The sequence below is a fragment of the Sorghum bicolor genome, chromosome 4 (assembly GCF_000003195.3).
Source record: "Sorghum bicolor cultivar BTx623 chromosome 4, Sorghum_bicolor_NCBIv3, whole genome shotgun sequence".
In the NCBI taxonomy this organism is placed as follows: Eukaryota; Viridiplantae; Streptophyta; class Magnoliopsida; order Poales; family Poaceae; genus Sorghum; species Sorghum bicolor.
Genome location: NC_012873.2, coordinates 68,441,345 through 68,466,417, shown reverse-complemented (window position 1 = coordinate 68,466,417; position 25,073 = coordinate 68,441,345). Strand labels below are relative to the sequence as shown.

Here is a 25,073-nt window from a genome sequence, read left to right as displayed (position 1 = left end):
GGTGGGGAGAAAAGCTCGGAATGGAGATGGACATGGCGGCCATGACACAGTCAGGATGGATGGGAAAACAAAACAAAACAAACCAAGTTCCTCCTTCGTAAGCTCCGGCGGGAATTGAGGGTGGCCTGGGTTCTGGATAAATATAGCAGTTTAGTTTTTCCTGCTGCTTGCTGAATGCTAAAACAAACCAACCAATGCTATGTGCTGCTCAGGCAGGACCCGTAATAAAGAACCTCATATCAAACAGCTCTTAGATTAATAATTTCCTTATTCATGATCATGGCGTGATGCGGAAACCAGCCCAAATTGAAATTACAGCCCACGGATTATTCTGCCAAAATGAGCGTTTCGACATCTCCTGCCGATGGAGGCCATGTCCCTATCACTAACTTATTGCAAAGCCAAGACAATCAATTAATGGTTTCATTTTTGCTACCTCAGAACCCACATAAACCGACCACCTAAAGTACTTAGTGATACAAGAAGATGCGCGAAAGACATACAATCCATGGGTTCCCTTCCCACCCAGCATACTCTTCCTTGGGCTAACAGGTATTCCTAGATAGAATTACAGCACCAGTTCCCAAGTGGAGGCCTCCGTAATCTGTGGATAGAAACAGAAGCAAGCATAGCAAGATTAGGCTTTCAGTAAAACCATTGGCAACTTCTCAGTGAACCGACTAAGCTTTCAGTAAAACCATTGACAACTCCTCAGTGATCTAACTCTTTGTGGATAGCAGACAAGCCAAACAACCGTGAACGCAATATAATAAAATAAAATGAAACATATCAGAATGAACCAGACGACACCCCCTCCAGCGTCTCGCTAACCCGTCTGTTTTCAGTTTTCACAACAAGCGAAGAGATTCATTGCCATGAGGAAGTATCATGACAAGCAGGTTCCATCAAAGTCAACTGCAGGCAATCACTGTTCAATGACCCTAACTTGTGTCATGAAGCTAAAAGTTCCACGCATTTTGGGGTCATGAATTTTGAACTATCCTCTACAGAACAACTCTTGATCTATAAAAAGTAGTGCAACCTTTCTATTACAATGATGGGGAATGACAGATATTGGATGCCAACAAAACTTACATCCTTCTACTCTGATGAAGCAAGAGCTAGTAAAAAATTTTGATTGCAAATTTGACAAGAAACAGACCTGTTCAGGGTTCCAAAGATTCCATTTCTTTCATGATGGAAGTAAAGTAGTAGAGAATCTAGTGAAATCTATTAGAGCCTGTTGGGATCTCTTGAACTGGATTCAGATTCTAGGACTAGGATCACCAGCTTGGTTCTGCCTTGTAATATGAAATCACAAACCCATCACTTTCCATAGATGGAAAAGGAAACTTGCATCCAATTCACAGGGTGAAAAATGGGACTTGTTCCGTGTTGCTTCTGATCAAAGTTCTCATCCCCGACTCCCTAAGCCACTGCTCTTTTGCTGGGATCTCCCAGCTGCCACCGTCGATGAGCACTCCCCATCTCTGCTGTCATTCTCAGCTTGCTCCTCGATGACTAGACACCAGCACCTACTTGCTTCTACCAACTGCCAAGCCCAAGTAACCCAGTTCCCCCATCATCCTGCAACTCAACGATGGATTGCTCTTCAAAAGTGGAGGATTATTTGTAGTCATGGTGGTTTCTCCATCTTCCTCTCCTCTCGCTGCTCCAACCCCCATGCTTAACACCCTCAATCACGAAGACCAGGATGTCCGGAGACTCAAGCACTGTGATGTAGTCCCAGCATCCCAGGTAGGTGGTTGTGGATCAGAGTGGGGGTGCTAGATTGCAGCCAATGTGCAAGAGTGCAGAGACGACACAGGCACCGGGGGGGGGGAGGAAACTGAGGGGAGCCGAATATTGTGCGCTAGTTCTTTGGTCAATGATTTGGATGTAATAGGTTTGAAGTGTTAGGGCACTCACAATGCAGACTCTATCATAGAGTGTAAAGTTATTTATTACCTCGAACAATGTGGACTTAGAGTCTAAATAAGACTTGGAGTCTTATTTTTTTTTCTACCTCTTTCTTCAATAAATATGCTGCCACATCAGCAAAATACCATAAAGAATATGTAATTAATTATCTTGGACTCTGTGATAGAGTCTTGCATTGTGAGTGCCCTTAATACAATGTTGAACTACTTGATTTTTTGGCTTCTCTGAGCAGTTTGATCTGTTGAGTTTGGTCCATGAAATGGTACTCTATTTGTGCTTTGCTGCCATTTTTGTTGAATAAGTCTAGTTTCAATATCCAAATATCCAAACAACATCTTGAATTTGATTGTTGGAAGGTAGTACATCCAAACTAGAAAATCGGTTTATCAGTACGGCTTATCAGCCATTGTATAGTGTTTTTCTCTCACAACAAATCAGTGAACAGTATCACTATCTAGCCTAAAACGATACCAAAGTACTCTCTGTACATGACATCAGTTAATCAAAAGATGTATCTAGGGTGTTGTGGGCATCGAATCTGAATCCCTCTAAAGTCTGAAAACATAATGGAAAAAATAGCAAAAGGTGCAGGTATCACTAACCTTTGGCTAGTCCAAGGATGATGTGGCGATGACCCTGGCACCAAGGGTATCGAGCTGAGCGACGGTTGCAGTCGCCTTGAGTTTGCCTGCGCTCCAGAAGGCGTCCACCATCCTGCGGGCAACCTCCTCCCCCTTTTCCTCCCCTTCGATGACGGCCACCGCTGTGGGGCCCGCGCCGCTAATTGTGCAGCCCAGCGCTCCAGCTTGCAGGGCCGCCGCCTTGACGGCCGCCATGCCAGGTATGAGGGGTGCCCTGGTGGGCTCGACGATGCTGTCGGACGACATCGCGGAGCCGATGAGGCCCGCATCCCCTTGCAGCACCGCCGCCACGAGCGCCGCTGCCTGGCTGGAGTTGCGCACGTGCTGGTGGACGTCGACCTGTTTGGGCAGCGCGGCGCGCATCTTGCTCGTGGGAGCCTCGAAGTCGGGGGTGACGAGGACGAAGTGGAGGCGGAGCGCGGGCGGGGAGCAGAGCGGGACGAGGTGGAAGGGGTCGTAGCTGCGGACGAGGACGAAGCCGCCGAGGATGGCGGGGGCGATGTTGTCGGCGTGGAAGCCGCTGACGGCCTTCTCGGACTCGAGCCCCGCGAGGACGAGGTCGTCGCGGGCGAGGCGCGAGCCGAAGAGGGCGTCGACGGCCTTGGCGGCGGCGGCGGCGGAGGCCGCGGAAGAGCCGAGCCCCGAGCCGAGCGGCAGGCCCTTGGTAAGGTGGATGGAGACGGCGTGGGAGCGGACGCCGAGGGCGCGGAGCGCGGCGATGGCGGCGACGCCCGCGCAGTTGCGGAGCGGGTCCTTGGAGAGGCGGTCGGCGAGGTGGGGGCGGGACGGGGATGTGACGGAGGCGATGGAGACGGTGGCGGGCGGGAGTGTGGGGTCGAGGGTTGCGGTGACGGTGTCGCCCAGGGAGAGGGAGGCGTCAGCGACGGCGCATCCGAGGAAGTCGAAGCCCGGGCCGAGGTTGGCGACGGTGGCTGGCGCGAAGGCCGTGACGGACTGGAAGACCGGGGCGGGATCGGAGGCGGTGGTAACGTTGACCGTGGCGGGATTCGCTGCTCTGACGCGGAGAGAGACGAGGGATGGCCGGGCCCCGACCCTGGCCCTAGCCCTGCAGGTGGAGGGGAAGGAGGAGGAGGGCGCGGAGGCTGTGGAAGTCGCCGCCGCCGCCGCCGCCATTGTTCGGTGGGGTGGGGTGGGGTGGGGTGAGGTGAGGTGAGGACTCTCACTTGCTGGTGCTGGCCGGTGTCACGGAGGAGCTTTTGGTTGGGTTTAGTGGTGGGATTCGACGGTGACGTCTCTCACTGACAGCTGCGGCCCGCACCATCACCACTTGTTGGCTCGGCTCGCCTGCGCTGCAGCCCTGGACGCCTAGTCAGCCACCCAAGACCCCCGACCCCATCCAGCCAATCCGGTTCCGGTCAACCTGCTAGACGAGGCGATGTCGCCGCGCCGGGCGCTCCTCGCCATCCTCCTCGCCGTCGTCCTCGCCTCCGCTTCCGCGGCGCCCCAGCCCCCGCCTTGCAGCCGCTCGTGCGCGGCCCTGAATTGCGACTGTGCGTGACCCCCCGCCTTATCCTCATCGACTCCATGGGTGCGGCGATCTGATCTGGTTCCTGTTCTGTAACGCTTCTTTGCCGCAGCCGTTGGAATCCGCTACGGCAAGTACTGCGGCGTGGGCTGGAGCGGCTGCGACGGCGAGAAGCCCTGCGACGACCTCGACGCCTGCTGCCGCGACCACGACAGCTGCGTCGAGAAGAAAGGTTTACATTTGCTTGCCTGCTCTGCTTGCGTCCCTGTTGTCTGCCTTGTTGTGCTCGTTAGTGAGATGGGTGGATGGATCAAGCCACTAGCCTGCAAATCATCACTAGCAAGGAATTTTTCATTGGATGGGTTTTGCGTTGCCGGATGCAATGTGATCACTCCACTCGGTATGTTATTATTCTTGGTTGTGATGTCGTTGGATCCTCCTCCTCCTACTAACTAGTGGTTAACTGACAAATTCAGTGCCTTACAGCATAATAAAAAAAAATCACTCACTCCAATTCGTTGCTCTGGCTTCTCTCTGGTTATGTGCTGTATTGTTCATAGTTTTGAAGAACAGTGTGTTTGTCTGTCATATGGATGGTGGCAATTGGTATGCCATGCCAGCATGTATTGGGGTATGAGGTCTCTTTAATGAAGAACAAAAGTTATTAGCATATACAATCAAAGGCCTCAAACTCATAACAGTAAAGTTTGCATTTACCATCCATGAAAAGATATATAAAAATGAAAATAGTGATCAACAAAGGATGAGCATGAGGATATGGTATTTGTATTGCTGTATTGGTATCCCCCACACCAACTCAAATGGTTTTGGACTTGTATTCACCTGCAGTTCCTCAGCTGATATGTCTCTTGCTTAATGCTTTGATTTGTTATTCTCTGCTAGGTATGATGAGCGTGAAATGCCATGAGAAGTTCAAAAACTGCATGAGGAAAGTGAAAAAGGCAGGCAAGGTTGGCTTCTCCAAGAAATGCCCGTATGAGATTGCTATGGCAACGATGACTCAAGGGATGGATATGGCCATCATGCTCAGCCAGTTGGGCAGCCAGAAGGTGGAACTCTAGCGTTAGCTCAGCTTCACCTCAGCTGCATGCTGCTTGATTCTAACTGAAATACATGCATATATACTCCACTGAAGAATAGAATTTACTGCCACATGATTACTATTGTTTCATCGGATGCATAGCTTATTTTTGGACTGCCAAATTGAAACGGGAAGAAAAAAGTTTATTTTATTTTTCAGCAGCTTGAATAGTATTTTTCCCTAAGCAGAGCATATATTTATCAAAATACTAGTTGGTGGCATAGGCAAATTGGAGAGAAAAGGAGGAAAATGGTGTCCCATTGGTTATTGTAAAAGTTCTTTAACGACCAATGCGATTTTGTGGGGTCCTTTTCTTTCCATCTTCAGTTATTATTCAGGTGGGCTCCAGGTGTCACCGAGGACATAAATGGATGAAGAATTTCCATGTTGGTTCGTACAAATTGGAGAAAGCGATATTGTTGACGCTAGTGCTTCACGCGGCCAGTCGAGTTTTAACGGAATTTTATAGATATTAATTACGTTGATATGACATCGTATTAATTAGAGATAATAAAAGTTTTATAGGAGTAGAGAGAGTTTTATGGAGATAAAATTTTTCTACACTGTTTAGCCAACTTCTAAAATAGAAATCCTAGAAAAAAGTAGAAAACTCCAAGAGTCTTTCCAATAGGGTGAGGCGAATGGCTAGTAACACATGTAAACTATATCCAGCATGCGAGGACTCTGCGATATATGACTTACTATTTTAGAAAGATACATATAATAACTGTTAGACTCTCTTTTTTTTTCAAAATAGTCAAATATAGAACCTATTTGATTCCTCTTGCTAAATTTTGGCCAACTAAAACTATTTTTGCTATTTTTTGGTGACTAGTGAAACTAAACTATTTTAGTTCCTTTTTAGTCAATATGTTTTAGAAGTTTATAGCTACTAAAGTGATTAAAATTTAGCTAGCTAAAATTTAGCAAAGGGAACCAAACAGGCCCATAGATTACACAACATGGATGGCTCTTCTGTAGTAATACAAAAAAATTATCCTCTAAACAGTTTCTCTAATTGGTTATCCAAATATAGCCGACTTCTATTTTAGATTTTTCATTACCCAAAAATAGAAGACGAAAATAGCTCTCTAGATTGTGCATGAGATATAAAAAAGTGTTGGAAAATAAATATATATAGAAAGCGATTTTTATGCAAATGAGTTTCCAGATAATGATTTAGAGAGAGAGAGATTTAGAAAGTCTCTTGGAACTCTTAGGTGGAGGTGTGGTGTGTTCCTGTTTTATTTCTTCTTCCCTTTGCCTAGTTGATGAGTGGGGACTGTTCGGAGTGTTTGGTTGTAGTAACTTTGTTGCAACTGTGCTTAATTCATATGAGCAAATCGTGGCCATCTTGATATATATTTTCTCCACACCTAAAAAAACTCGTTTCTGGATAGGTCAAACAATACTTGGTGTGTGTATTTCTTGATTAATTGTAGAATATGTTTTTATAATAAATGTAACCTAAGATATAAATGCTAGTATTATTTTTATAAAGTCAACCGATTTTTTGATGCCTCAGTAAGCTAGATTTTCAAATTTCTGAACGCAGGAAGTATACATGAGCTGCTTGAATTTATGGCGTCCTTGAGTGTAAAAGTTTGCGGCCTGCGGCTCAACGAGGCTTTGAGAGCACGATGATTTTATACGATTGAGGTGAGGTCTTGCTTACTTCGTGAAATATTTTAGGTAATGGTAGTATTTTTGTTTGTATTTGATAATTATTATCTGATTATAAATTAACTGGACTTAAAAAATTTATTTTATAAATTAGAAACAAACTACAATTAATTATTTTTTATTCATATTTACTGTTTTATTTATGCTGTTCAAAGATTAAATATGATAAGAAATCTTCAAAGTCTTTTAGAAAGTAACCAGGTCCGAGGCCAGAGTGAGTGCTGAGTGGGCACTGGGCAGGTCATCACAAATCACATGCATGCATTCGTACTGAGATGCTGACGAAGCGTCCAGGCTACAGGTGCGCCCACGTGTCGGCAGCAAGGTGCGAGAGGGCCGGCCCATGCCAGCCCAACGCGGAGCGTGGCCGGCAGTGGCAGTGGCAGTGGCAGTGGCATCCCATGCCCATGCCAACAAAACTGCTCCTTCTCGTGCTCCTCGGCTGTTGTTCGGCTCGGCTGGTCTCGTCCTCCTTTTCCTTTTCCTTTTCCTTTTCCTTTTCCTTGTCCTTTCCTTTCTTCCCAAGGAAGGAAGGAAGGAAAGCAACCACAGCACAGCGCAGCGCAATCCCCTTCCCTTCTTCCTTCTCCCTCCCCTCGTGCTCGCTTTCCCAGTTCCCCCTCACCAGTCCATACCATTGCCGATCGGATTCGCGTCGCGCCTCTCCCCCCTGCTCCTGCTCCCCAAGGTAGGTAACCGATCGATCCGCTGCCGCCGCCGCCGCCGCCTCCTCCATTCCCGCTCCCTATTTTGTCGCCATTTCCGCCGATACCTAGGGGGCCAGGCCAGGGGATTTCTTCCGCCCCAACTCTTACTCATCGATCGTCTCTCTCCCTTTTGCAGTTGCAGCCCAAACCCCTGGCATGGGGTCGAGGAGGGGAAGGCAACATCCTGGTGCTGGCCACGCCGCGCAGCCTCCGCAGCCGGGCGGGAGAGGCGCTGCTCGTGCTCAGCAGCCCCCGCCGCAGCCTGCTGCAGGAAGAGGAGGAGGAGGAGGTCGTGGAGGGATCCAGCAGCAGGGGCGAGGTGGAGGCCGCACGTCTCGTGGCGGGAGTGGAGCGTGGCGCCCACGTGGTGCTGGTGCTACACCTCTGCAGGGGGCTGCCTCGTCATCCAGCCCTTTTGCTCCCGAGCTGCGCCAAGCAATGGAGGAGGCTCCTCGTGAGCTCGCACCACAAGCGCCACCAGTGCAGGCGGCAGGTCCTTCGCAGCCATCGCCAGAGGCTCCCCCGCCTGTTCAGCCTAGAGAGACTGTGCCTACTGGGCCCACTGCAGGCCAGGAGATTATTGTGCCTACCGCACCTCCACAATCAAGCAAGTCATTCAGGTTTCCTTTGCGCCCAGGAAAGGGCAGTATTGGCACCAGGTGCCTGGTTAAGGCCAACCATTTCTTTGCTGAGCTGCCAGACAAGGATCTTCATCACTACGATGTGCGTTCATATTTCTCACACCCTTTACATTTCTTCTCTTATACCTTATCCCTGATGCATCTCATTTGTCTTGGACAGGTCTCAATCACACCGGAAGTTACCTCAAGGGTTGTTGGTCGAGCCATCATCAAGGAGCTGGTCAATCTCTACAAGCAATCTTACTTGGGTGGGAGGCTACCGGCCTATGATGGTAGGAAGAGCCTGTACACAGCCGGCCCACTGCCGTTTACTTCACAGGAATTTCATATCACTTTATTTGACGATGATGGTGGCCCTGGTTCCGAGAGGTCTGCTGCTCACATTTTTCCTCATCAAGACAAGATGTTTTCCTCCCTGTCGCACAAATTCATGATTATGTCTTCCACATTTCATTGTTTCTCCACTATTTGCTTTGCTTTGCTTTGATCCAGGCGACGTAGGAATTTCAAAGTAGTCATTAAATTTGCTGCACGAGCTGACCTCCACCGCCTCGAGCTCTTTTTAGCTGGGAGGCATGCAGAAGCTCCTCAAGAGGCATTGCAGGTTCTGGATATTGTGCTGCGGGAACTGCCTTCATCAAGGCCAAGGTAGCAATGAATTTCTACCATCATTATAACTAGGAGCAGTGAAGCGAGAAGTGAATCTTGATATTTCTCAAATTGTTTCCCACAGATACGCACCATTTGGCCGGTCATTCTTTTCGCCTGACTTGGGCCGAAGGCAGCCCCTTGGTGATGGATTAGAAAGCTGGCGTGGATTCTACCAGAGCATTCGTCCTACTCAAATGGGCTTGTCACTCAACATTGGTAATATGAATCCCCCATCCCATCGGTAGCAAATTTGCACATCTTCTGTCTTTTCTTATTACTGCATGGTTTTAATCATTGTTTTTTTCCCATTTGAGGCTAACACACTTGATGTCTTCAACGCAACTGATGATTTCTTATCCATATTAAAGAAACATATCTCTTGGATTTTGATTTTACTTTCTGTGACTTTTCAGATATGTCAGCGACAGCTTTCATTGAGCCATTGCCTGTAATCGAATTTGTTGCACAGCTGCTTAATTGTGAAATTCACTCTAGGCCACTCTCAGACGCGGAACGGGTGAAGGTGTTCTCACTGAACTAACCTTTTCCTGACACTTCATCTCATAGGAAGAACCAGTGTTCAAATGAAATATTGTGTATTGCCTTGAAGATAAAAATGTATAATATGTGCATAATCATGTCCAGAAGTACTGTTTGGACATAAAAATAAGCAATGCGTGAACGTAATCTATGCATTTTCTTTTTTGTGCATTGGAAATTGGGGTATGTCCAGGAGAAAACAGTGCTCTGTTTTGGTTTTGGGTTGTTTCTTGAGGATTACATATAGTATAATCTTTCATATTGTTTTTCCTTAAGAGTATTAATAGAAAGTCATTAATTGTGTTCTACTCTAACTTTTTTAACCAGAATTAGGGTATGTTTAAAAAATAGTACTCTCTCGATTCTTTAATATATGATGTTGACTTGTTCAATTTTGAACTGTACAGCATATATTATTAAAGAACAGAGGTTATACTCTGTAAAGTTATTAGCAGGAGAAGGATTATGATGATTATAGTTTTCTTGCTGTATGTCATATATTGCATAATCATGTCCTGCAGAAAAAAATATAGGTGAAACTGTAACAATACTTATGCCTCACAACGCTTGAACTATAATGCAATAAACTATGTGATAGCTGCATATTTGGATTGCTAGATCACTAGATCAGCATGTTGTCCTGCCAAATGCATTTTATCTCCCACACTCAGCCATTCCACAAAAAAAAGAAGAAAACTTCTTTCAAAGGAAAAAAGTATGTCTGCAATGGATAATTAAAAAAACTAGTATGAGAGTTTGTACCTTTTCTCCTTTTTCCATGTTTATCACAAGGTCCTTTCTGATGTGCGTACTTTAAACAATTTAGCTTAAATATCCCTTTTATGTTCACACCCTAGATCAAGAAAGCCTTGCGAGGAGTTAAGGTGGAAGTTACTCATCGTGGAAACATGCGGAGAAAGTATCGAATATCTGGGTTAACAACTCAGGCGACTCGAGAGTTAACGTATGCAAGTTTCTCTCTTCGTTTCGAAAAACATTTAAAATGCTAGTTAAATTTTCCTATAAAAGATTCATGTTCTTCGTGCCACAGCTTTCCTGTTGATGAAGGGGGTACAATAAAGTCAGTTGTACAATACTTTCAAGAGACATATGGATTTTCCATTCAACACACCTACCTTCCTTGCCTTCAAGTTGGCAATCAACAGCGTCCAAATTACTTGCCAATGGAGGTGAGATTGTGAAACAGTGGTATCTTTTCTTCCTTGTTTTGAATCCTGAAAAACTACTACACCTCCAAATTTCCATGTTTAACTCTTTTTACCAAATTTTGCAATTATTATTATTCTTGGATTCTTCCCGAGAATTTTTTTCAATTGTAGAGTTTGACTTTATTCAGGTCTGCAAAATAGTGGAGGGACAGAGGTACTCCAAGAGATTAAACCAGAATCAGATCAGAGCTCTTTTGGAGGAGACATGCCAGCACCCACGCGATCGTGAGCGTGATATAATTCGGGCATGTATCTTATTATTTCTAATGGTTTCATATGGCTTTGAAATTTCAACAATTTTCTGTGCCAGTTCAGATCTTTCATTGTAATGTTATCTTGGGTGAACAGATGGTTAAACAGAATGCCTATGACAAGGATGATTATGCACAAGAGTTTGGCATTAAGATTAGCGATCGTCTGGCATCAGTTGAGGCACGGATTTTGCCAGCTCCACGGGTAGGCTGAACCCATTTCTGTCTGTTTTGACCTTTCTCTGCTTTACCTTCAGTCATGCTCTCAGGCTCTCAGCAGCACAAGTGCTGTAAGCAATGGAATATTCGCTCTTGCACTGGATGTAGAGTATCACAAAGCTGGACGCATAAAGATGCTTACCTTGTAAATATATGGCTTTATTAACAAACCTTTTTCTGTATTTTCACGTAATGCAGCTTAAGTACAATGAGACTGGTCGAGAGAAGGACTGCTTACCTAGGGTTGGTCAGTGGAATATGATGAACAAGGTAACTGCATGGACTCTCTTTAGTTCTTACAAACTTTACTCATATTATTATTATGAGCCCGATACCTGTAGTAGAATAGGAGAGTAGAGGTGGGGAGACAGACAATATTCTACCATCTACTTGATTCTTACCGTCCTAACTCTGACCGGTACTGTACAAGTGCTATTTCGCCACACGACTGCTTTTACAGTAATCACGCCTCCCCTTGTGCCTGGCATGACACTATCTGTGATAACATCTAGCTTACAATGAATAGGTCTTTCAGTTAGGAACTGGCCTCTGCTGCTCCTGAGAATGGTGTACTTTTATCTTTAATATAGCTTGTTGCCTCTATGTTGTAATGGATTTTACAGTAATCACGCCTCCCCTTGTTGCCTCTATGTTTTAATTGCGTATAGTTAAAACACAAAGAAACCTCATAGGTACAAAGCAGAAGGCCATCTATGTAGTGTCTGGCACACACATAAGACCGATCGTTGCATAGAAGATCCTTATGTAGAACTACCCACCCACCACCGTGTTTTATATAAAGATTTGCAAAACGCAGTCACCTTGGATTGATGAAATATGCTAGTAAAGAAACCATACTGTCACAATATATAACTCAGATGGGCAACAAAAAATAATGCCATAGATTATTATGTTGCATCCCATATAGTTGCGTTTAATAATCAGCATTATCCAGTTCAAAACTGATTTCAAACACTGGCTTTTAGGTTTCATTAATCAAAGAGACGTAGGGTATTTGTTTATTTGGCATGGATATTTACTATTCTTTTATTACTTTCCTGTGCCCAGAAAATGGTAGATGGTGGTAAGGTCAGAAGTTGGATATGTGTCAATTTTGCTCGCAATGTGCAAGACAGTGTTGTTCGTGGGTTCTGCCATGAACTTGCACTGATGTGCCAAGCGTCAGGAATGGCAAGTATTCTTGACACAGTTCCTGCAAAACTTGCTTATTGACATCGAGGAGGCACCTCAAGATCTTTATAAAAGCAAAAGCACCAACATGAATATTAGGATTTGTACTTCATCCACCTGTTTACAACAGTAATATTATCATGCATAATCATAATAGGATTTCGCTCGGGAGCCTGTTCTTCCACCTCTATATGCACGTCCTGATCAAGTGGAGCGAGCTCTGAAAGCTAGGTACCATGATGCCATGAACGTTCTTGGACCCAAACACAAGGAACTTGATTTACTTATTGGAATACTACCTGACAACAATGGCTCACTTTATGGTATGTGAACCTGGTCCTTCGAACTTCTAGTTCTTCCTATTGATGCCTGTGGTGTTGTGTGATTCTCATTATTATTATTATTATTATTATTATTATTATTATTATTATTATTATTATTATTATTATTATTATTATTATTATTATTATTATTATTATTATTATTATTATTATTATTATTATTAAGGAGTTCTCAGTTGACTTTACTTGTCTCCTTGCTGATGCTAGGTGATTTGAAGCGTGTCTGTGAAATAGATCTTGGGATAGTTTCACAGTGCTGTTGCACAAAGCAGGTTTTCAAAATGAACAACAAACAAATTCTTGCAAATCTTGCTCTGAAGATTAATGTGAAGGTTCAGTGTCCAGTACCCTCCACTTTTGCATTTTGTTTACAATTTGCCTTTCTTTTGTGTTTGTCAAGTTGACATCCTTTAATTTGGCAAAGGTTGGGGGCAGGAACACCGTGCTGGTAGATGCCGTCTCAAGGGGAATTCCTCTGGTAACTGATCGACCTACAATCATATTTGGTGCTGATGTGACTCATCCTCATCCCGGTGAGGACAGTAGTCCCTCAATTGCTGCTGTAAGTAGAATAACACACTCTTTTAGCTTTAGCAATTAATGATCTGTTCTTGAGTCTTCACTTCTGCTTTGGGAAGGGTTACTTAATTTGTTAACAAGCAACTTTATCTGTAGGTTGTGGCCTCCCAAGATTGGCCAGAGGTGACAAAGTATGCTGGACTAGTTTGTGCTCAAGCTCATCGGCAAGAGTTGATAGAGGATTTGTATAAGGTCTGGCAAGATCCACAGAGAGGGACAGTCAGCGGTGGAATGATAAGGTGCACTGCTCATTATTTCAACTTTTCTTTCCTTAAGAAAGAAAGCAACATGCAGCGATTCAGTGATACATTTTTCAACCTCTCTTTCTTCAATGGCAAATAATTTGTTACATGAAAAAATTGCAGGGAGCTACTTGTATCCTTCAAAAAATCAACTGGTGAGAAGCCCCAGCGAATAATATTTTACAGGTTTGTGCTCTCAAAGTGAATAGCTGTACTAGTGCTTTCTGCTTTCTCTACAGCTTAATCTTTTTTTCTCCTTGTCAGGGATGGTGTCAGTGAAGGACAATTTTATCAAGTTCTGTTGTATGAGCTCAATGCTATCCGAAAGGTAAATATTTGACCAAACCAGACATGAGCATATGTGGATGCTACCACTAAGCATGATCTCCATGTGTCACTTAGGCCTGTGCCTCCCTGGAAGCGGAGTACCAACCAAAGGTGACTTTTGTTGTGGTTCAGAAGCGCCATCATACTAGATTATTTGCTCACAACCACAATGATCAGAATTCAATTGACAGGAGTGGAAACATACTCCCAGGTAATATTAATATTAGCTTGTACCTCGTAGTTAATATTACTATGTATGTTACTCCCTCCGTTCTGGAATGCAAGTCATTATGACACTCAAAATTTGTACTGAAATATAAGGCATTCCATGTGGCGCTCATGTTCAGATTTAGCATAGTTAAAAAGGAAACCATGATTTGAGGAGAAACTCCTTAATTGGGTTTAATCCATGGGTACATGCGTCATTTGAGGATTCCCTTAAGTTGTCTTAAATTTTTTAGAATGTCTTGTATTACAGGACGGAGGGAGTAATACTGATGTTTGTTACTGCTGCTTATTATCTAAAAAAATGACTACTGCCATGTTGTACCTTTTGAAAGGTACTGTTGTAGATTCGAAGATCTGTCATCCTACTGAATTTGACTTCTACTTGTGTAGCCATGCTGGCATTAAGGTACAGACCATGATTTGCTTGCATATGGATTGTCAGATAATATCATTCTATCTGACGAACAAGTCATCATTTACCTACCCCATGTATATATAGGGCACTAGCCGTCCAGCTCATTATCATGTCTTGTGGGATGAAAACAACTTCTCTGCTGACGAGTTGCAGACTCTTACAAACAACCTCTGTTACACGTAAGTGCCTATTTCTCTGGTGAAATTTCCTTTTCGAATGCTATTTTTCTAACTCGCATCATATGTGCAGTTATGCAAGGTGCACCCGCTCTGTATCGATCGGTAAGCTATCCCCTCTTCCAGGGATTGTTTTGGCACTTGTGCCACTGGCTTGCGTCGTGACTAAAATCCCTTTTATTTTATTTTATTTTTCCATTTTCAGTTCCACCAGCGTATTATGCTCACCTGGCTGCCTTCAGGGCTCGTTTTTACATGGAACCAGAGACTTCTGACAGTGGATCGGTGGCAAGTGGTCCTGCAGGCCGTGGACCTCAGTCAGCATCCCATAGCACTCGGGCCCCTGGTGGTGCAGCTGTTAGGCCACTTCCAGCTCTGAAGGATAACGTAAAGAGGGTCATGTTCTACTGCTGAGGCTAGGCTGGGGCGCTTATGGTACCCTCACTTGTAAATATGTTTGGAGATCGTAATAATCTGGCAGCTGCTACTTTGGGTGCTGTACTGTTACCATTTACTGTACTGGTCTACGTTTCTTCCTCGAGCACCGCATGTATGCACTCATGCTATTGTGTCCACGGATCATGTATGCACGCTGTAACATAGTAATACCCTCGGTTGTGTGTGTATGTCGTGTAAAGGAATAAGGAAATGGTATCCCCTGTTTGGTTATTTGGAGCTGTTCATGCAGGTGCAGGTGCTTTGGAGTCTTGCCACCTGTAGCGGTAAATTAAAAAAAGAAAAGAAATATGTCCTGTGGATTTCATTATCAATCTGAACACTGCATTAGGTGGTACTCAATCTTAATAGGCAAGTAGCTGACTCTGGTATTACTTATGCTAGGCTGGTGATGGTTCATGCTACGGGCAGCATGCAACTCTGGTCAGTACGTATTGCTTTCACAATCGTCATGGACACCGCGATTTTATTTATTTACTTATTTCCATTTACATCTTTCCCAGTCAATGACAGTTAAGAGAAAAAGGAGGAAACAAATTATCACTCGGGCACACATCTGGCTTTGGTCTGGACAGCCGACAGCCCCTCACTTCAAGCAGCATCCGAGAGATGAGAGGCTGGTAGCACTGGTCCAAGTAAGTTGCTTGCAATTCTGCAGAGTTCAGAGTTCAGGCAGAGACAGCTTTTACCATGGATTATTAATTCAATCAAATAATTGTGCTTTGCAGCTGTCAGCATGATAAAGCTCTCACCTCTGAATCCTTATCTGCGTCCTTCTGCATAACAAACCACCCGTCAAGTCAGTTCAGTTGCTTCCCCACTTTATCTTCAGTAAATTTCTTAAGAGTGGACACACTTGCCTTTCTTTTGGCCTTGGTGCCGACCTATCAGGCAATGGCACTGCCGTAGCTTGCTCAGGTTGTTCGCCCACTTTCGGCACCGCATTTGCCTAAAAACATCAACAAAGTTAAAATTTTGCGCTCTTGAGGTACTGTACGTAGTTTCCTTCAAAACACAATGAGAATCCTACTCCAGCTAGTACTGGTCCTCGACTCACCAGCTTCCTGAAATGAAGGTTGTAGAACATCTGTAGGTACTGCTGTTTGGCCTGCTTCTCTTCTTTGTCCAGAGTCCTCCAGAAGCCATACATTGACCCCATGTTCAGAACTTTTGTTGCATAGATCTGCCAGGTGTAGCTACAATCAAAGACGAGACACATGTCACACACATGATGGGCGTTCTGTTCCTTGGATGATTACTGGAGATACATTACCATTCATAGATGCGTTGCAGTCCAGCGGTGGACATTCTGTTCCAGTACATGGGATCTTCGTTGCATTTCTGGAAGAAGTTGGCAATCTTGTTGCTTGCCTCTTTTCCATCAAGTGGGTTGATATGGAAACCAGAGACCTCATCGACGATGATTTCTGCGGGGCCTCCCTGATTTGTTGCAAAGGTTGGCAGCCCACAGTTCATTGCCTCGATGACAGTGAGTCCAAAGGCTTCATAGAGCGCAGGCTGAAAGGCACAACAGCATTGGATTGGCTAGGTTAGCACCGAGTTTCATGACTAGCATCTCTCCTGGCTATATATATATCATAATAACTCTTGAGTACCTGAACAAAGGCTCCCCTGGTATCTGCTATGCAACGGTAAAGCTCCCCGTTGCGCACACGGTCTGTCTGGGCTTTTATCCAGCGGATCTGCCCCTTGAGCTGGTACTTGTTGATCAAACTGTGCATCTTGTTTATCTCCTCAATCTCCTCCCTGTCCTTGGACTGCGTGGGGTCCAGGAGCCCTCCCACGACTACAAGGTTGACAAGGACCCTGAGCCTTTTGTCCTGACCATACCATTCAACAAGCCCTGTGATGTTCTTCACCTTGTCAAGCCTTGCCATTGAAAATATGACCGGCTTCCTCCTGTTTTCCAAGTAGCCTCTGCTTGCATCATATCACACAGTTGAGAACCATGAGCATGATTTCGCCAAAAGTCAAAGGAAAACAAGCCTGAATGCATGTACTTACATGTGCTCATCATTTTCCTCTTTGCCGTAGACTAGCGCCTCGATCTGTGGATGCAGGTCTGTGAGGCGCTTGTGCTTAAGTGTGAATGGGAAGTAAACTGATTGATCCGCGCCAGGGGCAGCGATATTGAACTTGGGGTCGAAGACATTGATGCCTGTAGCGAAGCGGCAGAGCCCTGGCATTGTGAACGCATAGTGGCTCTCATACTGGCCAGGCTTGTCTTTGCTGCATGGTGTGGTGTCATTGCGAAAATGGTTTGATGAGTAGTAGTAAGTAGCATGACATTGCCCAAGCAAAGTAAGGCACAGGGCACACTAGAGGAATTTAGTTAGGCGATGGCTGACCTTCCTGCTATTTCTTGGTAGGTGCTAGCGATGATGAAGTCACTGGTGTTCATTGCGATCATATCAGCAGTAAACTGGCACGAGAAATGATACTTGTGGTCCATTTCTCTCCACTTGACATCGGAATCCTCATACTTCGTCTTCTCGAGGGCATGCGCGATCGTCCCCTGTTATGTTGACGGATAAGATTTTTCGTTTTTGTCAGATTTTACTTGATTGGTACCACAAGGAGAAGGTTCTGCCTTGCATATTTGATATTACTGCATTGGCGGGATCTTCACCTGGGTAACTCCAAGCTTCCTTGACACGAGGTAAGCTACTAAGTTGCCATCAGTGTAATTGCCGATGACCAGGTCTGGTTTGCGCCCCAATATATCTAGGATCTTGGCACAGGAATCCTGAAGTTTCATGCCATGCCAAGGTACATATGTATTCATAGAAAAATAGTACGGTTGTCAGTATATATCATGATCATAATAGTAGTTAATATAATACAATTGCATATAGTCCCAAGAAGAGATGGATGGAAACCTGAGCGTATCTCTCTAGGTAAGGGTAAATGTCGAAGCGGGAGACCCAGTGGGGCAGATCCTGGCCATCTTGGGTCTTGAATGGCACACGGAGGATGCTGGAGTGCCTTGTGTTCTCAATGGGTTCCAGCTCCACGTTGCAGGTGGTGCCCTTTGCTTCTGGTATGAGCCTTGTGAGCTGCATCAGCAACGGGCATTGATCGACATGCATGGTGACTGGGTACGGTGTGTTAATTAGACGTACAATGCATATATGCATATGATTACCACAAGGATGTTGGGCGTGAAAGTGAGGCCCTGCCCCTTGATTCTCTGAAGAAGCTCCTCCTCAAGCGCTCTGACTTGGTCCAGGATGTAGACGACCTGGCCACCGGTGTCGGGCATCCCCAGGACCTTGTGCTGCCCGAAGTAGCCGTGGACGGAGAAGATGACGACGTCGAACACCGACGGCACCCTGCTGAAGAACCTGTGTATGCTGGCAGGGTCCGGCGCCTGGAGCACCTCGGCGAGGCAGGCGAGCGTGTGGCCGCACGCCTCGGCGGTGTCGCCCCATCCTTTCTCCAGCCCCCACTCCTGGAACCTGTGCGCCATCTGCTGGTACGGCGTGTCCGGGTGCTGCTCCGAGACGAAGGCCTGGGCGAGGAGCAGCGCCGCCTGGAGCTTGCCGACGGTGTCGAGGGTGTCGCTGATGAGCAGCTTATTATTGATCTGCTGCTGGTCGCCCGGCCGCCGCCGGTAGTACCTGAGCGCCAGCAGGTAGTCCAGCAGCGCCTTATTCTTCGTCCTGCCGCCGCCGCCGCCGAGCCTGGAGGACAGGAATCTGGAGACCAAGTGCATGCCGTTGCCGATGGAACAAGGCAGCGTAAGGCGAGGCGTGGAGAGGTCCAGGGCGCCCAAGTTCACCTCCAACTGGGAGGAGTTGTCGTATAGGAATAGGATTTCCTTGCGCTTGAGGTAGTCGGATGGCGTGATCTGCTGGACAGTGAGGTCGCCGGAGTGGACGGTGATGTACTCCCAGACGCCAGGGTTCCTCCGCACGGCCAAGGCCACGTAGGGAGGCAGCACCACAGCCTCGTGCGTGCAGGAGATGACGTGGCCGAGGAAGCCGTCGGCGGCCAGCTGCTTGTTGTTGTCCGCCGAGCCGCCGCCGTGGAGCTCCTCCAGGAGATGCTGCTGCTTCATGAGCCTGCTGCCCTGGGACACGAACCGCTGGAAGCAGCGCTTCATGTGGTATCGGCTCTGACGCAGCGCCTCGGGCATCATGTCCGCGATGCTGTCCGACCGCCTCATCATATATATCTCCTCTCCTCTCCTCTCCTCTCCTCTCTAGTGCTGGAAGGAGGCAATTAATGTAATCGCCAATGATCGATCGATCGATGCTTGCTCCATCTTTATATACTACTACTACTACTACTACTACTACTACTACTATACCATTCTTATTACCAAGAGCAAAATAGACCATGACCACGACAAGCAAGCATTGGCATGGGACGCCAGGCAAGAAAGGCATTGCCTTTTCCTTTACCTTCGAAATGCTTATCGTCAGAATATCATGTTATTATCGTGTTGTGTCTGAGTCATCACTAATACATTGTTTTTCAAATGCATCAACACCGACTATTGGAAAACACATGAGTATCTTTACCTCAGCTCTTACCTAAACTATCATTTCCCCCCTTGGACTTCAAAACCATACATGTTATTTTTCCCCTAAACTCTTAAATAAAATCATTGAAATTGCTTCCTTGCCCTAGTTCAAGTGGTTTTCGTCCTTTTTTTAGTTATTGTTATTAATAAATAAATAAAATCCGGTAAATACTTGATATGATTTTAAACCAAGAAAAATATATCTGATTTTTTTTTTGAGAAAAATCCAAATGATATACTATTGTGACACAAGAAAAATTAAAATATTTAATAAATCTCATGAAAATACATCTAGAACCTTAAAAAATATATTTGTCTCTAGGAAAATGAGAAAAATATACAAAAAAAAATATCTGAACCTTTTCCAGAACATTCTTGTCGATGTGCAATGATAAAAAAAGAGAAAAAAAAAACCAACCATCCATACTTGTCAACTGTGGCAGCAGCGGGCCAACCAGTGCCAGTGCTTGGGCCGTATGGATGGAAGAAGAAGCAAACGAATGGAGGCCCAGACCAACTAGTTAGGGTAACAACGCAACGCAACGCAACGCAAGCGGCAACGGTTATCTCTTCCTTGTCTCTCCCCAACCCCAACCCCAACCAATCGGCCAATTCGTCGATTCAAAAAAAATCCAAATCGCACGGCCTCCTTACGACTCCTCTCCTTCTTGTTTCCTCCTCTACTCGACTCTACTAGCCGCCGGAGCGGAGCCTGCCCGCATCGCATCGCGCCCCGAGCCTGCCGCCGTGCCGCACCCAAGCCATGAGACCCACGCCGCCGCCGCCGCCGCCGCACACGGATGATACTAGGGTTACGCAGCTCCCGCTCCCCGGCGGCGCCGAGGAGTACGTGCGCGACTCCATCCACGCCTCCCTCGGCCTCCCCGTCTCCGATCGCTCCCTCCGCCTCAAGCTCCTCGCCTCCGAGGACCAGCGCCACCGCCTCCAGGACCACGTCTTCTCGCTCCAGGAGGACCTTCGCGCAGCCCAGCGCCGCATCGACCTCCTCAAGGTACACAAACTCACAACCAACGGACTCTCTCTGCTCTTCCTCCCTTCGGGGGTCTTGATTCGTCATCCAGTCGCTCTCCTTCCCCAGGCCGAGGCCTCCATGAACGCCGCCGGCCTCCGCCGCTGCGTCGAGGAAAAGGAGGCCATGGCCGCCGCCTACGCCGACCTCTCCGACAAGAGCAACAAGGAGTGCCGGCTCTATGAGCGAGATCTCGAGCGAGCCATGGAGTCCTGCGACGACCTCGCCAGGGAGAACGACGACCTCCGCGCACGCCTAAACCAGAGCGCACATGTCAGTTTCCTCTCTCTCTCTTTTTTCCCCACCCCTTCTTCCTAACTACTGCTGCTCTGCTTAAGAACCGTGCTTTCCACTGTCTGGTGGTATTCAAAATACATATAGATGGAACCGTGAGTGTTTTGCCTTGTGTAGAGTCATTTAATCGATTGATGATTACGTTTACATTACAAATCCAATCCAATTCAATCACACTAGTATCTACTGTAATTTCGTCTCTGGACAGGATTTTGGGCTATAGAACAAACAGGGATGTCCTGATCCTTTAAAGGTGTCGTTTTGCATTCACATGACATGAACAACCTTCACAAGTTTGTGCTAGTCACAATAAATTGCGTAATACAATAATAGATTGTTCCGCAATTCTTTCAAGTTTGTATTTGCACATGCCTTTGTAAATGTGTAACTTAACACGCCAACATCAGACGATTTGTTTTATTTCCTAGACTAGATTAGATTCCTCTCACCACTACTATTTTGTGTTGCCTTTGGCTTTGACCTGATCAAGTGCCAACACATTATGCAGTCGGCAGCATTGATGGCTCAAGTGCAAGAACTACAGAAGGAAAAGGAGATTCTGAAGATGAACCTTGATACAGCAGAGGCGGAGGTATATCAAAAGCACTCATGTTCTTGAGATTCTTGTGTTTTTACATGACTGATTACCTATTGATGACACACAAATCAATTGTTTTCTTGATTGCTGTCCTTGAAGGTCGTCACGCTGAGTGAGGACAACAGGGCTCTCGATGAAGAGATCAAAAGGCTGCTGGGTTTGCTGGAGAAAGAGCGACAGCGCCGGTCCGAAAGAAAGAAATCTGCCAGTACATCCACCAAGGTAAATTGATAAATTCTGTCGCAGGCTAAGAGGAAGCAAAGTGTGATGGGATGATGTGATGAATGATTTTTGTTGCAGAACAAGCGCAAGTCTTCTAGCTTGAGGGATGGCAGCCCCGCTGGCCGAGCTCTTGATTTTGGCTGTGCAGATTCTTCAAGGCATCCACTGTCCCCGTTGCCCCACAACTCCCCAGACTACAGGGCGCACAAGAAGTGAAGGCAACAACCAACAAGACAACCAACCGTTCAGAGCATTTCTTGGATTAACTTGTGCGCAACGCGAGTGTTGCATCGTGCCGCTGATGATCTGATTCAAATCTGGTCCCTGCTAATTTTCTTTCGTTCCTGTTTTCGGTAGCTGTGATGTTTTTAGACCAGGAGCAAGTTTATCCTGCTTCACTTGCACACTCTATTCCATTGGCTAGAGCTTGCTGTTGTGTTTGTGATGGATCTGAAGGAAATGAAAAGGCCATGGTCTGCTTATGGTTTGTTGATGTATCATGTATTAATATGAAAGCAGCCTCTCCATTTCACTTGGAGCGAACATGGTTCACTTACATAATGCTGCACCGCTACTTTTTGGGAAGAAAAGAAAACGCTGGTGGGTGGAAGTGGAATATAGCAATGCTTCATAATAATACATCATATACTAGCAGAGAATGGAGAGAGCACAATGTTGGATTGTACCATAGCAATCAGGCATGTGAAAAAAATGTTTGCAAGGACCTGAGCTGTGCTAGTAGTAATTTAAATGATTTCAAAGGTTGGTCTATAATCCTAGATGATGGATTAGAAACACTGGATTTGTGGATTAAATCTCTTGTGCTTGCCGCCACTATCTCCCACATGTTTTTTGTGCTTGCCTCCTCTTCCTCTCCCAAATGGAAATCTTTGCCTAAGCACTAATGGTTTTGTCTAATAGACTTAGCATCTTAAGAGCATCTCAAAGAGATTAGCCAAAAAGACTAGCCAAATTTATTCATTTAGCTACTTTCTAAAATAGATTTGGCAAAAAAATATTAGAGTACTCCAATAGACTCTGTAAAATCAAAAGGCTAGATGGCTAATGAAGTGTACTATCCAAAAGTAGAAAGCGAATATCAAAAGGCTAGATGGTGAAAGGTCCTTGTTTGGTTTTGGTAATTGAGTGACAACTTAGGTGGACTAATAGTGTTTATGTGAGATTCACACGAGATTAGTCCACATGTGATTATATGATGATGGAGGAGCTCATTGCATATGAGACATAACATGGAGTCATGTGACCAAGGTGGAGAAGATCAAGATGAGGCTTGGCTCGATGGACCGGTTGCAAGAGTGAAGGGCAAGTCGGAGGCTTTGAAGCGAGGGACCGCGTGTGACGGTGAAGCTTGAGCAAGACTTGGCGCCGATGGACCGAGGCAACGGTGAAGAGCAAGTGAAGTCAAGATCGATGAACCAATACGGTAACATGATGATATGAAGTGGATCATATCATTTGGTGATTAGTTGGTGCATGTGTTGCATCAACATTGGAGGAGATGAAATGGAATACGCAAAGCAAAGGTATAACCTAGGATATTTTCATTTTACCGGTCATAGGTGTGTAGAGAAGTTTATGACCGGATTTAGGATAGATGGCCGTACTATAAAGAGGGGCAAAGTTGTTTGCATATCGGTCATCTAGTGCCACTTGAGCGATCTAACTTTGCATACGTGTTAGGATCGAGTGGCGTGGCAAGTTGAGAGGCTAACTCCTTTGGGAAATGTTTGTGAAAAGCTAACACACATACACTTTGGTGGTGGACACTTGTTGGTGTTAGCACATTTACAAAGGAGGTGGAGTTCCTAGGGTTGAGAGGGGTGTGGGTTCCTCTCTCCCTCTCGCCAAGCTTGCGAGGCGGGATTCGGCGCTTTTGAGAAAATTAAATGCATATTTTCTATTGCGCCGGTGGGAAATTTAGAGAAGTTGCGAGAAAACCTCACCGGACGCTGGTGTTGGCAGCACCGGACGCTGGTCCAGAGCGTCCGGTGTGGTGTCTGTGACTCAGGTGTGCAGAGCGCACCGGACGCTGGCACCGGACGCTGGGCGGTTACTGTTTGAGCGTCCGGTGGTGTTTGACGTCAGCGAGTGCGTGCGAGGAGTTTCTGACCGGTGAGCACCGGACGCTCAGGGTGCGTCCGGTGGCTTGCGTCCGGTGACCGTGCGAGTTTGCGGAGCTCTCTGCGCACGGGTCCGGTGTGCACCGGACGCGTCCGGTGTGGACTAGTTGAGCGTCCGGTGGTGCTGTGTCAGGCGCGAGCGCGTGGTAGCCGTTGGCGGAAACGGTCGAGTTCAAATGGCTAGTGACACGTGGGTGACGCCTGAGCACCGGACGCTGGGGGTTGAGCATCCGGTGGCTCCCTGTGAGCGTCCGGTGCCCACGTGTTTTGCCCAGTGAAGAGGCAACGGCTAGTTTAACCCTTGGGGCTATAAATAGAAGTGGTGGCCGGCCTTGGCTAGGCTGAGCACCCTTGGGACTTAGTGTCCATGCTTGGGGAGTGCTAGTGAAGCCTCTAACTCACATATGCTTGACAGTGATCATCCGATTGTGTGAGTGAGCGATTCTAGTGCGTTGCATTGAGAGATTGCATCGAGTGGCACTAGGTGTTCGTGTTGCAAGCCGGTGGTGCTTGTTACTCTTGGAGGTTGCCACCTCCTAGACGGCTTGGTGGCTTGTGACTCCGTCGAAGCACGCAAGGAGTTTGTGCGGTGCTCCGGACAAGAGATTGTGATGGGTATGGTGCTCACCCCGCGGGGATCGCGAAGAGCAACTCTAGTTGAGCGAGACGTGAAGAGCGACAAGTGGTCCGGCTGGGTCAAGTGCTAGAGCTTGTGGTAAGCACTCCACGTGGGAGAGTGTGACTTGCGGGTCACCACTAGCAAGAGGACCGGCGACAACCTTGGAGCTTGTCTCAACGGGGACGTAGCTTGGTGGCAACCAAGTGAACCTCGGGAGAAAATCATCGTGTCAACATTTGTTCTTCCCATTGGTTTGCAAATCCCTAACACAAGCTTGTTCTTACATTCACATACTTGTGCTTGTGTAGTTGCTCTTGTAATTAGTTAGCTTGTGTAGCTTGCTAGTTACCTTCTTGCTTGTGTAGCTAGAAGTAGTTCCCTTGCGTGACTAATTTGGTTTGTGTAACCTTGTTAGTCACATTGCTTAGTTTGTGTAGCTAAGTAACTTGCGCTCTCTAATTTGGCATTGGTTGCCTTGTTATCGAGCATTGCTAGTGAGCTTAGGAGCTTTGTGCTTTTGCTTACTAGTTGTGTAGGAGCTCCCCGATTTGCAAAGTACAAGTGGCATAGGTTT

At 46.2% G+C, this 25,073-nt stretch overlaps 5 protein-coding genes and 1 long non-coding RNA gene across 8 annotated transcripts; 4 read left to right on the top strand and 2 right to left on the bottom strand.

Moving 5' to 3' along the window:
• Positions 226-3,837, bottom strand: LOC8056265 (homoserine kinase). The gene is made up of 2 exons (XM_002453053.2): positions 2,544-3,837; positions 226-604 (listed from the first exon to the last, which is right to left on the bottom strand). The coding sequence occupies exon 1, from the start codon at positions 3,714-3,716 to the stop codon at positions 2,550-2,552; it is 1,167 nt and encodes a 388-aa protein (XP_002453098.1). The 5' UTR covers positions 3,717-3,837; the 3' UTR covers positions 226-604; positions 2,544-2,549.
• On the top strand, positions 3,896-5,331 carry LOC8056264 (probable phospholipase A2 homolog 1). Of its 2 annotated transcripts, none has more exons than XM_002454803.2 (3): positions 3,896-4,093; positions 4,181-4,300; positions 4,972-5,331. In XM_002454803.2, exons 1-3 carry the CDS (start codon positions 3,979-3,981, stop codon positions 5,148-5,150), a joined length of 414 nt encoding a protein of 137 aa, XP_002454848.1. In that variant the 5' UTR covers positions 3,896-3,978; the 3' UTR covers positions 5,151-5,331. The 2 variants fall into 2 exon arrangements, with proteins under 2 accessions (XP_002454848.1, XP_021315398.1); XM_021459723.1 differs by having other exon boundaries at positions 4,181-4,468.
• On the top strand, positions 7,317-15,259 carry LOC8066449 (protein argonaute 1C). Of its 2 annotated transcripts, none has more exons than XM_021459721.1 (23): positions 7,317-7,541; positions 7,697-8,283; positions 8,362-8,570; positions 8,694-8,849; positions 8,935-9,068; positions 9,266-9,375; positions 10,250-10,356; positions 10,444-10,582; positions 10,750-10,866; positions 10,970-11,077; positions 11,290-11,361; positions 12,160-12,282; positions 12,440-12,605; positions 12,831-12,955; positions 13,048-13,185; positions 13,299-13,441; positions 13,568-13,630; positions 13,709-13,772; positions 13,847-13,982; positions 14,332-14,405; positions 14,499-14,593; positions 14,664-14,695; positions 14,833-15,259. In XM_021459721.1, the coding sequence occupies exons 2-23, from the start codon at positions 7,717-7,719 to the stop codon at positions 14,967-14,969; spliced, it is 3,015 nt and encodes a 1,004-aa protein (XP_021315396.1). In that variant the 5' UTR covers positions 7,317-7,541; positions 7,697-7,716; the 3' UTR covers positions 14,970-15,259. The 2 variants fall into 2 exon arrangements, with proteins under 2 accessions (XP_021315396.1, XP_002454847.1); XM_002454802.2 differs by having other exon boundaries at positions 7,318-7,541; positions 14,796-15,259.
• LOC8056263 (sucrose synthase 6) lies at positions 15,485-19,376 on the bottom strand. The gene is made up of 11 exons (XM_021459722.1): positions 18,213-19,376; positions 17,947-18,123; positions 17,697-17,813; positions 17,416-17,582; positions 17,072-17,296; positions 16,663-16,984; positions 16,320-16,564; positions 16,104-16,242; positions 15,907-15,995; positions 15,799-15,822; positions 15,485-15,698 (listed from the first exon to the last, which is right to left on the bottom strand). The coding sequence occupies exons 1-11, from the start codon at positions 19,236-19,238 to the stop codon at positions 15,638-15,640; spliced, it is 2,592 nt and encodes an 863-aa protein (XP_021315397.1). The 5' UTR covers positions 19,239-19,376; the 3' UTR covers positions 15,485-15,637.
• On the top strand, positions 17,568-18,387 carry LOC110434881. Its single transcript, XR_002452399.1, has 3 exons — positions 17,568-17,836; positions 17,923-18,165; positions 18,297-18,387. It is a non-coding gene; the product is annotated as an uncharacterized LOC110434881 (long non-coding RNA).
• LOC8056262 lies at positions 19,702-22,277 on the top strand. Its single transcript, XM_002454801.2, has 5 exons — positions 19,702-20,607; positions 20,695-20,898; positions 21,428-21,511; positions 21,617-21,739; positions 21,818-22,277. Exons 1-5 carry the CDS (start codon positions 20,359-20,361, stop codon positions 21,953-21,955), a joined length of 798 nt encoding a protein of 265 aa, XP_002454846.1. The 5' UTR covers positions 19,702-20,358; the 3' UTR covers positions 21,956-22,277.

Excerpts from the sequence above, each read along its gene's own strand:
- LOC8056265 (XM_002453053.2), bottom strand. The coding sequence starts at position 3,716 with ATGGCGGCGGCGGCGGCGGCGACTTCCACAGCCTCCGCGCCCTCCTCC.
- LOC8056264 (XM_021459723.1), top strand. The coding sequence starts at position 3,979 with ATGTCGCCGCGCCGGGCGCTCCTCGCCATCCTCCTCGCCGTCGTCCTC. Across the intron at positions 4,094-4,180 it reads CGCGGCCCTGAATTGCGACT|CCGTTGGAATCCGCTACGGC; the intron begins GTGCGTGACCCC and ends TCTTTGCCGCAG. Across the intron at positions 4,469-4,971 it reads CAATGTGATCACTCCACTCG|GTATGATGAGCGTGAAATGC; the intron begins GTATGTTATTAT and ends ATTCTCTGCTAG.
- LOC8066449 (XM_002454802.2), top strand. The coding sequence starts at position 7,717 with ATGGGGTCGAGGAGGGGAAGGCAACATCCTGGTGCTGGCCACGCCGCG. Across the intron at positions 8,284-8,361 it reads AGGATCTTCATCACTACGAT|GTCTCAATCACACCGGAAGT; the intron begins GTGCGTTCATAT and ends TGTCTTGGACAG. Across the intron at positions 14,696-14,795 it reads CACCCGCTCTGTATCGATCG|TTCCACCAGCGTATTATGCT; the intron begins GTAAGCTATCCC and ends TTCCATTTTCAG.
- LOC8056263 (XM_021459722.1), bottom strand. The coding sequence starts at position 19,238 with ATGATGAGGCGGTCGGACAGCATCGCGGACATGATGCCCGAGGCGCTG. Across the intron at positions 18,124-18,212 it reads TCACGCCCAACATCCTTGTG|CTCACAAGGCTCATACCAGA; the intron begins GTAATCATATGC and ends TTGCTGATGCAG. Across the intron at positions 16,565-16,662 it reads CCAGGGGAGCCTTTGTTCAG|CCTGCGCTCTATGAAGCCTT; the intron begins GTACTCAAGAGT and ends TGTGCCTTTCAG.
- LOC8056262 (XM_002454801.2), top strand. The coding sequence starts at position 20,359 with ATGAGACCCACGCCGCCGCCGCCGCCGCCGCACACGGATGATACTAGG. Across the intron at positions 20,608-20,694 it reads GCCGCATCGACCTCCTCAAG|GCCGAGGCCTCCATGAACGC; the intron begins GTACACAAACTC and ends CTCCTTCCCCAG. Across the intron at positions 20,899-21,427 it reads GCCTAAACCAGAGCGCACAT|TCGGCAGCATTGATGGCTCA; the intron begins GTCAGTTTCCTC and ends CACATTATGCAG.